Here is a 15220-nt window from a genome sequence, read left to right as displayed (position 1 = left end):
CGGAAGCCAAATGTCCAAACTCTCTGTTGCCTTTGAAGGAATATTACTGTGTATTTGTTAGTTGAGGCTATCTTACCCAACACCTAACCATAATCCTAAAATGAATGTATTGTAGTATTTGTAGGGGTTTTTCACCTCTGGGATATTGGCTACAGACTAATATCAAGCCACTGACACCAGATCCACTAGAAATAGTATTTGAGGAGAGAATCTGGAGGAAAGTTAAGACAAGGCTTCAGAATGAAGCTCAGCGCTGAAGGATGTTTTTAGTAGCCTTATAAGTGTGCTGAGTGGTTGCCCAGCTGTTCCACAGAGTGACGTATTTTCTCTGTGGTGCCCTCAGCTGTAAAACCTGTGTGACATCTGACAGTGTCTTCATCCGCAAAATGCTGCTTCTCCATGTTTAGTTTTGATTCTGGGGACAGTTAAGATGGGTGCCTGATAACACCCTCACCCTCTCCACCAGGTGCTGGCCTCATACAGGAAGCACCTTCAGTAACAGACTCATTCCTCCCAGAACTACTGCTGAACGCCACAGGAAATCCTTCCTTCCTGTGGCCATCAGACATTACAATAGATCTACCTCGGGTTGGGGGATGGACAGTGGGGTCTTTGCCCCCCGCCTCTGAAAAGACCATGAAAAGACACCATTGCAAAAGTCTAACCTAGTAATAAAGACTACTTTTTCCAAGTTTTGTCTGGACATGAGTCCTTTAAATCTTGTTGTGTTTTTAAAGTGATAGATAGTAGGTTGTGTTGATATTGTAACTGATATGATGTGGCTGGTGAAATAAAAGATTTCGGGCATGGATTTTGGCTTTAAAAGAGAGAGCGTCAAGGTGCTCTGTAGTTCTAGGTTTGATAGATATTACTTGAAACAACTTCAGACAGTGCCAGAAAGCCTGCAGCACTACAACATAATATTTTCTCATATAGTTCTATCACTACATATCCATATATTTTGTTTCATCTGACTCTACCTGGAATGGTAAATTTTGTCATCTAAGCAGTAATTAAGTCGCTGTAAGACCACTTTCTTGATGGTTTTACTTGTGAATGGTAGATTTGATATCAGCCTGTATTTGGCAATGATAGAAGCATCTGGACTCCGCTTTTGTGTATCAACTGCAGCTTTCAAGGTCTTTGGAAGGTAGTCCAAAGCGCCCTTGAATAAACATCCTTTTTATCCTCAGAGAACACTCGATCACACATTGTAGAGCGATTGCAAGTGATAGTGAACAGAAGGACTTCTGTTAAGCATTCATACTGGGCTTTGAGTTAATTGAAGTTTTATGTCCTTACCACACACTGCTATAGGGACGTTTTCTCAGAGTGCCTGTGTTTTGTTTCAACATGGCGTTTTACGTTTGTACTTTTTATAATATTCACCAACTTATAGGATACACTGGTCATCCCGTGGTTGTTACAGAACAAATGAATGCATATTTGTGTGTCCATTCATTATTAGAGTCAACTCAAAACCTTGGCAACTGCCCTGACTAAAACATAGCGACAAAAGCAACACACATAACTTTTATTTTTTTATCTATTTTTATTTTTCCTTTATGTATTCCTTTATTTATTTTTATTTAGATGTTGTTTTTTTTTGTTTTTTTTAATTTATACAATATTCTTGAACGTTCAACGGCAAAATTAATAATTTTGGTGAGGACAAAGTTGTGTTTTACCCTGTGGGTGTGTATAACAAATAGCTTCCGAACAAACAACTCCAAGTCCCATAATGCATTTCGAGATGCGTTGCTCTCTACGTTCACAGGCGGGAGAAGTTCGTGTTGTGGACATGGTTTCGTCATTTTGTAGCCGCACAGTCGTCCCTATGAAGATACTGGATTATTGATGGTCAAAATGCGAAAATCATCAGAAAATGAAGGAAACGCTCAGTAAGACAACTTCACCTGGCTTAAACGCCACTGTTTAGATGCAAGTGTGTTGGCTAGCTAGCTAAACAGCCCACTTCCTGGAATAATAACTTGGTACTTGCTCTGTGTAGGTGTCTGTAAATTACCTACACACACTAACGTGTTGTGCAAAATACGTTAAAAGTCTTAACAATAACAATTATGATAATACAAACTGACTATTTGCATATAGTGCCTTAGTGACGCCATAGTAACTAACTGGGGGCTAAGCTTATTTCGTTGCTAGCATAGTTACGGTTGTTAGTTTCGATTTTGTCGCATGCTCATAAGTTTTCACCAAAGTTGTCAAGATGTGTTAAGCAGGAATACATTCGCTCGGCAGGTGATAGTGATGCTAAACGTAGCACACTGTGATTGGTTGAACCAGTGTGGCAGGTGTCTTCCTATTGTTGTCTTCCGCACTTGTAGTTGAGAAAGGTTTGTAAGGTGTCGAGTCCTCCTCGCCCTCGTTCATGTTGAACTTTTTGTCCCTTTTTGGAGGAAGAAAATGTCTTCTGAATAATAGAGACATCACCTGTTTATTGTTTTGTTTTTTCCCCACAGCACGAACAAGGAATACTTCTCCCCGAAGAGTAAAGGTGGGTTAAAGTATCGCGTTTTGTCTAAGGAAACCTTCATGTTTACAACCTATGTGTCTCTTTATTCTGCTACATTACTTTGTTGCAATTAAGTCCTGTCTTCAAAGCAATGTGCAAATATTTGAGATAGTCAGAGAGCAACCCTACAGCAGATCACAAGCAGTTTCAGTCAAATGCATACAAGGATGAACTGAAAACCGTTGTAGTGTTTAGTACAATCAGCGTAGTTTGCTGACAGCAAATTAATTTGATTTCAGTTGTTTACAATGTCAACAATCTGAGGATAGATGGTATTACAACAATGTGTCTTTCTGAAGTAATTTGGAGACAACTCGGAATGACACAGGCGTTTTTGAACGACAACAGCATGTGGCCAGTTGTTTGTGTTTGTGTCACTTTTGTATATATTTCTTTTTTTTTATTGAAGAAAGCATTGCACATGGTAATGAGTGTACAGTTATGGGACATTTTGGAGATCGGTTGTTGATACGGAAAGAGGAGGGGAAAGAGAGAGAGGGAGAGAAAAGAAAGATGTTGACTGGGACCTATATGGAATGTGATACACAGGTGGACAAAATGTATACGGAGACGAGGGGGGCGGTGACCCGGGCTTGTTTATAACAGCGTTGTTGGAGATAAATAGTTGTGTTGAGTGTCCCACTACTGCTGCTTTGGTCCGTGTGTGTGTAGCGCATTTCCATACACAGGTTATTTATCTTTTACTATTATTCTTTTACTTTTTTTATACATATAACATAACAAACAGGAGAGAAGAGAAGGCAGATTGTTAGAAAGAGGAAGGAGAACTGAAACCCTGAAGAGAACTAGGCAAAGTAACGTTCAAGGTATTTAAGACAGTAGGGTGACAAACAGGATGACAGCAGGCGGCCGGGGCAGCTGAAGGGATCTGGATGACATCAGTGTTGTTGGTTCGTGATCATGTAGGTACAGTTTTTTTACAGGATTACATCATACCAACAGATCGCATCTTAGGCACATTCACACACACACACACACACACACACACACACACACACACACACACACACACCCATTCCGGTCCGCCTGCGATGAAGAAACTGTTTGCCGGTCATGGGTCTGGCATTGCCTGTAGGTCTGTGAAATAGGGAAGAAGATTTTCTCGAGATAAAAAAAAAAACATATCTTTCAGCCGTTGTGAAATAGAGGGAGGTGTGAGTGATTTCCTGTGCAAAAGCTGATGTTCATGTTATTGATAGCAAAGAGCGTTTAAGATAACAGCTTGAATCCCGTCCTTGGAGAATCCCTGAGACACAACTATGTAGCTTCGACTAATGCATCAGCAAATTCTTCTGTACTAAGATCTGGACCTCAACAGGCTCAGTCAGAGGTTGTTTTCTGTCTTGTGTGTTGCTATATCAGCATTTTAAGGCACATCATTCGAATAACATACATCCATGTTTGCTTCTTTTATTAGTGAAGAAGGACCTCCCACTGCAACAGCGCCATTTGATGTCTTTGCTTCAGGAGACCCCAATTAAGCCCTCCCAGATTCCCAACAGGCTGCCGTACACACTACCCAGGAGAATGTTGCCACTGCAAAGCCCCAAGTTGTGCAGCGGAGAGAGACTTGGTCCACTACCGCATACACCCCAACCCCAAGGACCAATTCGTTCTCAGCGTTTTTGTCCAAGCAGCCCGACGAGTCTTAGCCACTCAGCAAAGAGACCCCAGACTGTGCAGGGCAACAGACAGAGCTGTCCACAGCGCTCTCCGCAATCCACGGGCTCAGTCTGCTCACCGGGGTTTGCTCCAAATAGCCCAATGCCTGCAAAGAGTCAGCAGTCAACACCTTTAACTTCCAGTAATTTACGGTCTCCCAAGGATTTTATACCCTTGGCCAAAAACAGAGATCAAGTGACCAAATGCAAGGTCAATTTGTCAAGCAAAGCAAATGCAAAGCAAAATTCAAACAAGGTATTGTTCTCCTGTTTTAATATTGCAAAAATAAACGACAACCGATTTGGTGTATTACATTATATGAATTATCTGATATCAAATGGTCTAGGTTGCACTTATAAGTACAAACTCACTAATAGAAAGTTCCATCCGTGTTGTGCAGCCCCACAGACCCTCTGCACCCCCGTTCCTCACAACAGGCACAGGTCAAGATGTTTGTCCACTGCCCAGTAACGGCCATAGGCAGCCACAATGTAACCAGTCCATTCCGACGACACACACAGAGAGGAAGAGCGGCTCTGATGTATCCGTTACACACAGGCCGGTGACAGCTCTCCAGGTAAAGTGCTTTATTGTTGAACTTACGTTGTTGTGCAGTTGGTCAGTCTGTCTGGTAATCTGATTCTGGTAAAGTGAAATCCTTCCTTCAATATTCTTCCTTTAACATTTAATTAAATTGATATTTTGCTTTCGATTTCCGATGTAACATTATTTTGAATAATAAAACAAATTTAAATGGCCTTGACAGTTATCGGGGTCGTTAACCTATTATTTTGTAGCACACCCTCTGAATGAGACTTCTTAATTTTTTGACTGATAGTTTGTTCCACTCTCTCAGAGTCATTATTATATATTTCACACCAGAATGCCTTGATAGTCTTCTAATTTCATTGTGCCCTGCATAGATTCAAGACTCTCTGTGCCAGACGCAGTAAAGCAACTTTCACTATGTTTCACTGTAGGGATGGTGTTCTAATTTTGTTTCACATGTCCTTAGGACAGTCTCCCAGAAGCATTGTGGTTTGTCAACATGCTCTTTTAGCAAGTCAATTATTTTTTATTTCCTGCTTTCGAAAGTTTTGTCGTCTTCTTCCCGCTTTTGTTCAAACTGTGACTGATGCAATTGTGCAACCAGACACTTTCGACCTTGACTAGCTTGTTTTCCCTGCTTTCACTTTTGTACAATTCAAAATAACCTTCTGTTTAATCCAGGGTAAATTGCACAAAATGATACCAAAGAACCAGTCTCAATTCAAATAGACCAAATGACTCAATATAAGACTGAAGACACGTGATAGTAATTAAAGAAAATGGTCCCCTTGAATTCAAACTACAATCCAATTATTTATTACCACTTCTAAGGAGTATCAGTGATTTTGTCCAGGATAGGTTCATTTGTTTCTTTATTGAAAATCAAAATTAAAGTGCCAGTTGCAGCAACATTTTTTCTATAAGTCTCTTTCTGTTGCAGGACCAACACCAGAATGGATCGGCTTCAAGTGAAACGGGTCTTCCAGGTAATTCCTTTGTAATAAACACACATACATGTAAATGAGGATAGTACCATAGATGGCATAATCGGGCATTCATATACAGGTGCAGCTCAATAGTATAGAATAATGTGGAAAGGTTAGTTTATTTCAGTAATCCAATTCAAAAATTGAAACGCTCAAATATTATAGATTCATTACACACAAAGTGAAATATTTCAAGCCTTTATTTGTTTAAATTTCTGATGATTATGGCTTACAGCTCATGAAAGAAGTTCAGTATCTCAGCAAATGTGAATATTGTGAAAAGGTTTAATATAGTAGCCTCACAGTGTCTCACTCTAATCAGCTCGTTAACTCAAATCACCTGCTGAGGTTTCCTGAGCCTTTAATTGTCTCTGTCTGGTTCACTAGGCGACACAATCATGGGGAAGACTATGATATTCTAATTTATTGAGCTGCACCTGTATGTATTTGCCAAAAGGAATTTTGTTGCTACTAAAAATACTAAAATACAAAAACGTGAGCATAAAATATAAGGCCTATTAATAAGGAATGAAGTTGCTGAACTCTGTCCATGCCTCCATGATATTGTAACCCAACACACTGATAGACAATACCAGAGTGTGGAGAGCATCTTTATCTTTGCGTTTTATATTCATTTGTTTTTATTTATTTTTCCCCACTACACTGGTCACAGGAGTATTGCACATTTGCCTGGGATGCTCCAATACACAGATACAATCGCAGTTTGCCTCTGCTGTCCTTGCTTTACATAAATTTGCAAGGGGGTGTCGGTGACATTGCCGTTTTCTTGTTGATCCTTCTTAACTTGCAGAAAGGAACATAAATTATGTAATTATACCCACATATTCACATGCCTGCGAATTGTGAAACCAATGTCTCAGTGATTATTAGTTTTATATTTTTCTTCGATGTAGGAATTAAGTTTTGTTTTTTTTTGCGATTTGTTTTTATTGAAGCAAACATTTTACACGATATTGCGCATACAATTATAGGATATTTTGGAGATAATTGTACATTCAGAAAGAGGGGGAAAAAGAGTGAGAGAGATAGAGAAAAAGAAGGAAGGTTATTTATATTCTTATTACTATTGTCGTTAAACTTTATACGTAGACCATGAGGTAGATACAAGTGGATTGAAATTGAGACAGTGTTAAAGTTTGTTCCTCTTGCACAATATATTTTGAATTAAATGCACCAAAACAAAAATGTTATAATTCTTTCTGGTGTTGTAACAAAGTTTGCTTCTGTCATATAAACACTGACAGTAGATGTATGTATCATTGATGTCCCTTAATCTCTCCACCAGGGGGTGTGTGTTGCTCCCCATCTCAGAAGAGGCACAGGGAGGCTGAAGACAGCGATGGCGATAATGGCAAGAAACCTTGTCTCCAGGGCGAATGCTCTGGCAAAAGACAGACACCGAAATGCATGGCTGGCAACTCTGACACCAAAGACACGCCGCATGAGTCTCCGTCAAGGCATTCATCAGCTAAAACCACAGAAGGCCATCTCTGTACAGAACCAGCATCTGGCAAACTGCCATCCACACCTGAACCCGCCCAGTCATCGTGTGCGTCGCCCAAAGCTCATGTGCCTAGTCCCAGACGGCTACAATCAGGGGCCAAGCAAATCTTTATAAATTCTAGTCATGATAATATTTTGAGACTAAAGGACATTAGGTCACCTTCAAAGACACAGGAAGATTGTATAAAAAAAGGAACTGAGGAAAAGCATATAAGAGAAACTGCACACTCCCCATCTTCACGTGGTACTTCGCATAATGTTCTACTCGACAAACATTGCACTGGACATACTCGACAAAGTACCTCAGTGTCATCAGGCAAGATCCAGAGCAGGGTTAATCAGGTGGAAGAAAACAAAAATTTAGAGAGTAGAATTTCAAAACTTAACTCTGGATCTCCAAGCAGCCGGATTGTTGAACGGAACAAAGCCTCTCGACCACGAAGACCCACAGTAATCCCCGATGACATAAATGACCTGTTTACCCCAGATCCCCTGACTTATGTGGTCCCACCTCCACATAAATCAGCAAAGCCCAAGATGGATGGGGGAGAGAACAATTCGCCCACTCTGCAAAAAAGTTCACCCAGCACTGTGACCAGCTGCAGTAGCCCATGCACAGGAACTCCCTCTCATAAAGTTCAGAACCCCATCGTACCTGGTTCCCCTCATCCCCTCACAGACACACACAACTCTGCCTTTTCACCAGCTCTGCAGCCAAAAGTCCACTTACCAATTGTCGTTTTGGAACGGGTACAACTTAAAAACTTTGGACCCCATTCCATAAAGGGTAGCCCCACTCGTTCAGACAGACACAGGAGCGCTAAAACTGAAGAGGACTCAAAGAATGTGAGACCGTGCACTTTAGAGACTGACCCTTCTACCGCCAAACAAACGTCCACATCCCAGGATTCTCTGTCCATATCACAGGACAAGGAGAGAACTGAAGGCGACAGAAAACAGGCTGATGAAGTAGACCCTTTAGATGTGGAGCTAGATTTAGGTCTGAGTTTAGAGTTAGATTTGGATCTGACCCAGAGCTCCCAGAGCAGTGAGGAGGAACAGCTGCTGTCCTTGCAGGAGATGATGGAGTGCATTACCAAACCTCCAAACACACCTGAGAAGGGAACCTACTCAGACCCAAGTACACCAAGGAAGCCTAGCTGCCAGTCAAAACCTGTAAGCTGCACAGGGTTTATTGTTTTTATGGATGATTGACCAATTGGGTCTTTTTATATCAGTCAACATGCTTGTAACTGGTAATGAATTATGGAAATATGTGAGTTTTAAAAGTTCTCTGTATGGATGATGAAATGCTCTGTGTTGTGTTTTCTACAGCAACCGTTGCCATCCACCACAAAAATGGGTATTTACAGCAATAACCTTGATCAAATGCTGAAGGAAATAAACAGCAGTAAAAAGTATGTTGATTAGCACCTCTCATTCCCCTTACTGTTAATCACACGCTACATTCATTTTTTTGAATCTCTTTTTATCCATCAGAGCTAAGGAGACAGAGGAAAAGCTTCTTACTGCCTGTGAAGAGGGTCTATTGAGAATAGCTGAATTCGAGGAGGAAGAGGAGGACCAACCTGAGGCCATCTCCACTGAACAACAGTAAGCAGACGGTGGTACAAGTACCTCTAGAATGCCCTGTTTGGGGGTATTCAGTCCTTGGATCATTACATTACGATCATTTGGCAGACGCTTTTATCCAAAGCGACTTACATTACAGTTACCACCCTTCGCAGAGGGGGGAGCAATTGAGGGTTTGGTGCCTTGCTCAGGGGCACCTCGGCAGGGGCTCGGACCGGCAACCCTCCGGTTCCCAAGCGGAAGCTCTACCCACTGAGCCACTGCCTCCCTCAGTGGAGTATACATCTGTATTTGATGTTTTTCTCTTATTTTGTTCCTTAGGGAATTTCTTCAGCGTTTCTCATTGATGTCCAATGCCATCAGAGAGGTGCCTCCTGGAGAGGTCGTGTTTAACTTGGAGAATTTTGGCCGGATCTACAACCAGAGCACACTGGATCTCAGGCGGTGCATGATCAATCCACAGGACACGGCACAGAAAACACTTCTTTGGTGAGCTGTGCATGCCTGTCCTTTAGAGCTACTGTATGAACTGGCTTTTAACCTCAGTGTTTAATAAAGCTGTAAAAAATAGCAAAATCTGTTGTGCATTCAGTCTATGTTCATACTGTTTCATTGTCGAATGAACTAAGCATTGAATGGATGTTAGGAAATCTTGTCTGTCTATAAAATTGAGATTAACACTCATTGTTCTCCCTGAATTTCTGTTCACCCGGTATTTATTAGGTCCAGCCCTGCTCAGCTAAGACTGCACATTAATATTGGCTTGTTCCAGGAAGCTTACGGGTGTCACCCATGCCCCAGTCAGGTTACCCGTTTCCTGTTTAAGGTGAGCCACATAATCGACTGTAGCATGCTGCAAGTGATGCGCTTCCAAATTTCTAAATGTTGACGTTAATTCTTTGTCGACCCTGTCAGATGATGTCAGTTCACACCGAGAGGATGCTCTCTGAGAAGATCCTACAGGCCATCTGTGACATCGCTTGCACTGCTGCCTATGAGATCGGTCAGTGTCATTTTCTTCTCCACCCACCCCACACACACAATCTTTTCTTTTTCATCACACCCAGTACAATAAATGCTGTTGTTTTTTTTCCTCAGTGAAAAGCGGAAGCCAGCAGTTTAAAGTGTGGGTCCCCAGCATAGCAGACGTAACGCTGGCACTGATGAATATGGGAGCATCATTTGTCACACTCTTCCCTTTTGAAAATCTGCAGCCTCCATTCACAGAGGGAGATTTGCTGTAAGTAACATTCGATTATCTCGTAATGTAGAGCTAGACTTCTCATTATCTGGATACAAATTTCTCAACGCTAAGATCACATATCAATGAAAGGCGTAAATGCTCTCATTGTTATCAGACCACAGATAGATGTTGTCCGAATGTTTGTTGTCTTGGAGATGTTCAGTTTCAAATGGTTGAATTTCTTCATGTGTAGGGAGGATGACTGTATCAATCACGAGAGCCACTGCAGCCGCAAGGAGCAAAGCACATTCCCTGAACACAACTGTAACAACATTCTCAAGGTGAGAGAAGATGTGAAAAGGTTTGATAGGAAGATCACCTCTCATTAAAATCATTCCCTGCTCAATTGCTTCTTATTTTGTCCCTCTTGTTGCCGTCTCCAGTATCTGTCGTACTGTATGGCCCTGTGTCCAAAGGCATACAGTGACACCCAGCTGGTGATGCTGCTAACTATGATGGGCAAGGTGAGCCTGGACACACGACTCATCCTCCTACCCAGTACGGACCATTACACTCTCCAGTATAAAATCATCAACAACATCAGGAACTGGGACACCATGGTCAGTTAAAGTCTGATTCTTCCTTTCTAAGAATCATTTTATACTTTTTTACTATATACTACATTTAGTGTCGTTGCGTGTTGTGAATGCATTAATTTTATCAGTTTCATTTAAATCTCTTCAGCTTCCCAGAATCTGTTCGGCCCTCACTGAGCTGACAGATGATCACCACAACATGTGCCTGCTCGTCCACCTGCTGCCTGATCACACTCGTGGGAAGTAAGGGCATTATTTTTCTCTCTTTCTACCTCTGGTCTGCTCATTTTCACTGACATTTCAAATGTAAATCTAATTGGTTTGTTCACTTGTGTAGGCAGCTACGGCGACATCTCAGTCTCTCCATGATCTCTAAACTGTTAAATGGAAACTGCACTTACATGCCCACCGACAAAGAGTTTAAGGTAATGTATGGTAATGTATTGCTTCCAGGCATATACTTGACATTTACTCTGCATGCTCACATCCTCTAGTCTAGAATTACTCCTGTGTTTGCAAGATGCAATACCTACAAAACTCCATGTAATCTCAGCACGAGTCACAAAAGCAGTGTGGCAACTGTGACAACCAGAGAGATGATGTATTTTCAGATAGATAGATTTGAGGAAAAGCTCTTCAAGCGCCAAGGCGCAGTATGGACGTCCATTCACAAGTGAACACTGCTGAGGTAGCAAATGTGAGCGGGTGTATGCAGAGTAGAATCCAGGGATAAACTTGGATTTACACTTCCACCTTCATCCCGACAGTTTCTGTTAAATCCAGGCAGTCACAATTCGCTCTTTGTGGTTTTCAGCTCTCTGACCTGCGGCCATACCTGCCCCGCATGCAACCCTCCGCCCTTCTTCGAGGCACATTGAACGCTTCGAGAGAGGCGCAAAGTGAGGAAGAGGACTTGGCCACCCTCGATCAACAGGTCGGCTTTTTATTGTTGTCGAATCTCAAAATGTCTCAACCTTAATTACATTTTAGCTGGACTTTATTATCAATACATTTTAGATGAATTGCTGACTTTTTGTCTCGTTAATCACACATTTCAGATCTACTACCTCTGCTACAGCCTCCTGACGCTGGTAAACGAAGCATCCAATTGTCAGTTCTTCTCAGCTCAAGAGAAGGTTTGTGACTCATCCTTAATTCTCTCATGTCCTTTGCCGAGATACAGTCTGTAATTGTTAATAACTTTTTTAAACAGTGTGCTAACCAAGGCATGGCCCGTTGTTTTTCTTTGACAGTGGATAAATGATTTTGTTAGTGCAAACTGTGTTTCGATTCTGTCGTCCTCACTGCTTCTGCTTCTTCCATCTTCCAGGAGCAGCTCCTGCTTCTGTCCTTTGACCTGGACACACACATCAAGGCTGACATCAGAGAAAGTGAGAAATGTCTGTACCGAAGCAAGGTAAATAATGGCATTATTCAGATACAAACTAGAATAAGCTTTATTTTAGATATACCTATTTTAGATTGTGTATCTCGGAACAAATAAAATTAAAGAGGATATATAAGTACATATATACATTGTTTAAAGTTGGGTTCGTTCTCTGGAAGCAATGCAGTGTGTTGATCTGTTTTTGTGTCTCCCCCCAGGTAAAGGATCTGGTGGCCAGGATGTACACCAAGTGGCAGATTCTCCTTCCGAGGACAAGGCCTCTAAATGTACAGTAGTCAAACATGCATACTTCATACCTTGCTACTAGTATATATTTCCTGGCCTGGTGTAACCACTATATACTTGTCTGGCAATATGTAAACGAAATAAGCCGCAAAACCGCCAGGGACGACCATTGCTACTGCTTACACATCATATTTGCGTGATGATGCGCTGCCCCCTGTTGGCCCAGCAGCTGTAGAGTAGAACAAACACTGCATACACATTTACTTTTTATTTGAGCCGTACATCATCACAGCATTAGAAAATTGGATCAGTTTGTGATTAATTGTAATTCTCTTTTGTCATATAGGATCAGATTTATGATTACTGGCAGCCGCCGTCTGTGGGTAGCTTGAGCCGACGCTGCCAAAACGAAGAGATGGACACCGGTGCTGATAACTTGGGTGCTGCCGTAGAAGAGCAACAGCCTGATATGGAGGAGGATTCTGGAGGAGAGGAAACCGGTGAAGAGAATAAGCTCACAGTCAGTTGTGAGATGGAGTTTGAAGAGGAGACCTTGGTGGCAGAAGTTGCAAATGCTCAGCTAGAAAAAACAGCAGAACTGAAGGAAGATGAGGCAGTGGAAGGCACAGTCAAGGAAGAGGAGGAGCCAGTACAATCGGTGCAGGTGGATTTGACCCAAAGAACACCAGGGATGGAGCCTAGTGTACATGAGTCTGATGTGACGGGTGTGCAAACACAAGCAAGAGATACGGAGGACACTTAGATGGACGCTACGAGAGAACAGTGAGGAGGGTCCATCTTTTGTCACTTGTATTGAGTCAGCTTTTCTTTGATGCCAGAGATTTAATAGATACTTAGCCATGAGGTTAACGTCCATCTGCACTGTTTACCTGTCTGAGTTACCAGTTTATTTGGTACACATTTACAGCCTACTTCAATCTAATAAACCAGTATTGCAATAAATCTGCTCTGTTTGACCCCGGCAAAGACAGAGTGTTTCAACTCATGTCCCAGGTCACAGGTATCAGTGATGGTTTAATACTTAATACTTCTCCCAGTAGGGCGGGATAAAATATTATAAATACCTCTCAATATACACAACAAAAGCACTAACTACAGCCTGCATCTTAATTATGGAGTTGACTTATTACGCCTCAGACAGGGTCAACAAAAAGTGAAAATGATCTATTGCAGGGTTATTGTTATTGCAGGGATTGTACATACAGTTTGTACCAAATAAAGTGGGAGCTCCCTAAATCCCAACATTCATCGTTTTGTTCAATGAACAAAAGATATAATTTTACTTTATATGTACATCTTTAGGTTTGGAAATAGTCACAGATTTTACCAAGTACAGGATTTTGAAAAAAATCCTTAATGTTCTCTAAAACAATAGTACTCTAATGTTAAATATTCCATCTTACAATTGTTTTGTTTAATTTAATTTTCAGATGTGCAGTGGCAGGAGGGGAACTTTCGTGTTTCCCTGTCAGTTAACATTAACCTTAAAGAAAGTCAGGTACAGTTATGTTCTTTCGTTAAAGTCTCTCTTGTATTTTGTTTAAAAACTTTCAACATTTTTTTTTTTTTTTTTTAGAGCAAACTGATGTTGGAGCAGTGAAACCTGGTCGTGTGTGTGTGGTGTTTTGTGAGATACTGTATGTAAGAACACATTTATGCCTAAACTAGAAATGTATATACACTATCTTAAGGATCTAGAACATTTCCATTGGTCCCACACTGTATCTGGTACAGATAAGACGGTAAAGACAAAACATTTCCAGTCATGGGGAACAATGTCAGCCTTCAGTTAGCATTAGAAAAGTTCTGCAAGATACTGAACCAGGTTGCTTTAAGTGTTCATTATCTGTTAAATAAAGCTGCAAGTTGCTCTTTTGTTGATAATAATAATTTAATAATTTGTAAATCTTCAGGTAGTTCTGCACATCGTCTATCCCCTTGATAAGACTGATATTGCCATTTTAATGTGTATATTTTTGTAAAATATGTTTTAATATTTTTTTTATTGTTTCAAAATAAAAATAAACTTGGTTTGATATTTGAAGTACTTGTTGCCTTTATGACAGTTTGCTTTCTCAGTTAAAATGTAGTTGACGACCTCATGACTAAAGGAGCCGGCAGGAATGCTTACAAGCTTCATTCTTATTATTATTATTCTCCGGTTAGGGTGCATTAGGATTTGTTTTTTCTCAATTGTAGCTCAGAGCGGCTCATTTTATTTTTTACTTTTTATTATAAAGCTGCAATGTGGGATTTCCTTATAATCTTGCCCAATAATCTAACCCATGAAAAGAAATGACAGGTTGTAGTTCTCTATTTAATTCAAGTTTATCTATACATGTTGCAACAGAAAAAAGGAACCGTGTTTATGAGCGATAGTGTGCTAAATAACAAAGGACTCGACATGGGAACCAGAGGGTCGCCGGTTCGAATCCATACCACTTTCTTGGTCCAAACCAAACTTTCTAGACTGGAAGCTGGAAAGTTGCCAGTTTTGCTCTGGAGGCACTGAAAACCCAAACTGCTCCAGGGCCGTATCATGGCTGCCCTGCCGTGCGCTGACCCCTCCGTAATGCGTGCATGTGTGTGTGTTGTGATATGTAAGAGGGGTGGCCAAGACAAATTTCAGATGACGTGTTTGCATGTGATTTGACCCAATAAAGTATCTTCTTCATCTTCTTTACCTACCAACTAGTAGACTTACCGTGGCCTACACTTGAATAAAGCCTAAATATTTAAAAACCATCTCAACAGAAGTCAGATGTGATGTTTTGGCACTCTAATAATCTTGTTAAGTGAGATGAATGCGTGACACAATCACACTGTTTTTCTGTGAACATGTCACGCTGAATCACATGGTTCTATTAACCCCGCCCCACTTTCACGCGGTTGCCATGCAACGCTGGTCAGGTGACA

The 15220-nt window shown here is 41.2% G+C and overlaps 1 protein-coding gene across 4 annotated transcripts; it reads left to right on the top strand.

The window, feature by feature from the left end:
- The first annotated feature begins 1759 nt into the window (after positions 1 to 1759).
- Positions 1760 to 14348, top strand: slf2 (SMC5/6 complex localization factor 2). 4 transcript variants are annotated; one of them, XR_012964948.1, is made up of 23 exons: positions 1760 to 1901; positions 2484 to 2518; positions 3975 to 4474; positions 4620 to 4796; positions 5709 to 5754; positions 7061 to 8454; positions 8614 to 8696; positions 8779 to 8892; positions 9193 to 9360; positions 9595 to 9697; positions 9787 to 9874; positions 9970 to 10111; positions 10308 to 10395; positions 10498 to 10674; positions 10799 to 10893; positions 10988 to 11075; positions 11465 to 11584; positions 11709 to 11786; positions 11981 to 12067; positions 12256 to 12324; positions 12630 to 13066; positions 13735 to 13802; positions 13881 to 14348. XR_012964948.1 is itself a non-coding variant. In XM_076164822.1 (22 exons), exons 1-21 carry the CDS (start codon positions 1858 to 1860, stop codon positions 13044 to 13046), a joined length of 4113 nt encoding a protein of 1370 aa, XP_076020937.1. In that variant the 5' UTR covers positions 1760 to 1857; the 3' UTR covers positions 13047 to 13066; positions 13735 to 14348. The 4 variants fall into 4 exon arrangements, 2 of the variants coding, with proteins under 2 accessions (XP_076020937.1, XP_076020927.1); XR_012964947.1 differs by having other exon boundaries at positions 12630 to 13802; XM_076164822.1 differs by having other exon boundaries at positions 13735 to 14348.
- The last annotated feature ends 872 nt before the right edge of the window (positions 14349 to 15220 follow it).

This window comes from Genypterus blacodes, unplaced genomic scaffold (genome assembly GCF_046128005.1).
Source record: "Genypterus blacodes isolate CSIRO-AG114 ecotype Tasmania unplaced genomic scaffold, CSIRO-AGI_Gbla_v1 ptg000012l_1, whole genome shotgun sequence".
NCBI lineage: Eukaryota > Metazoa > Chordata > Actinopteri > Ophidiiformes > Ophidiidae > Genypterus > Genypterus blacodes.
The sequence above is the reverse complement of the archived record's forward strand: the minus strand, read 5'-3'. Positions and strand labels throughout refer to the sequence as shown.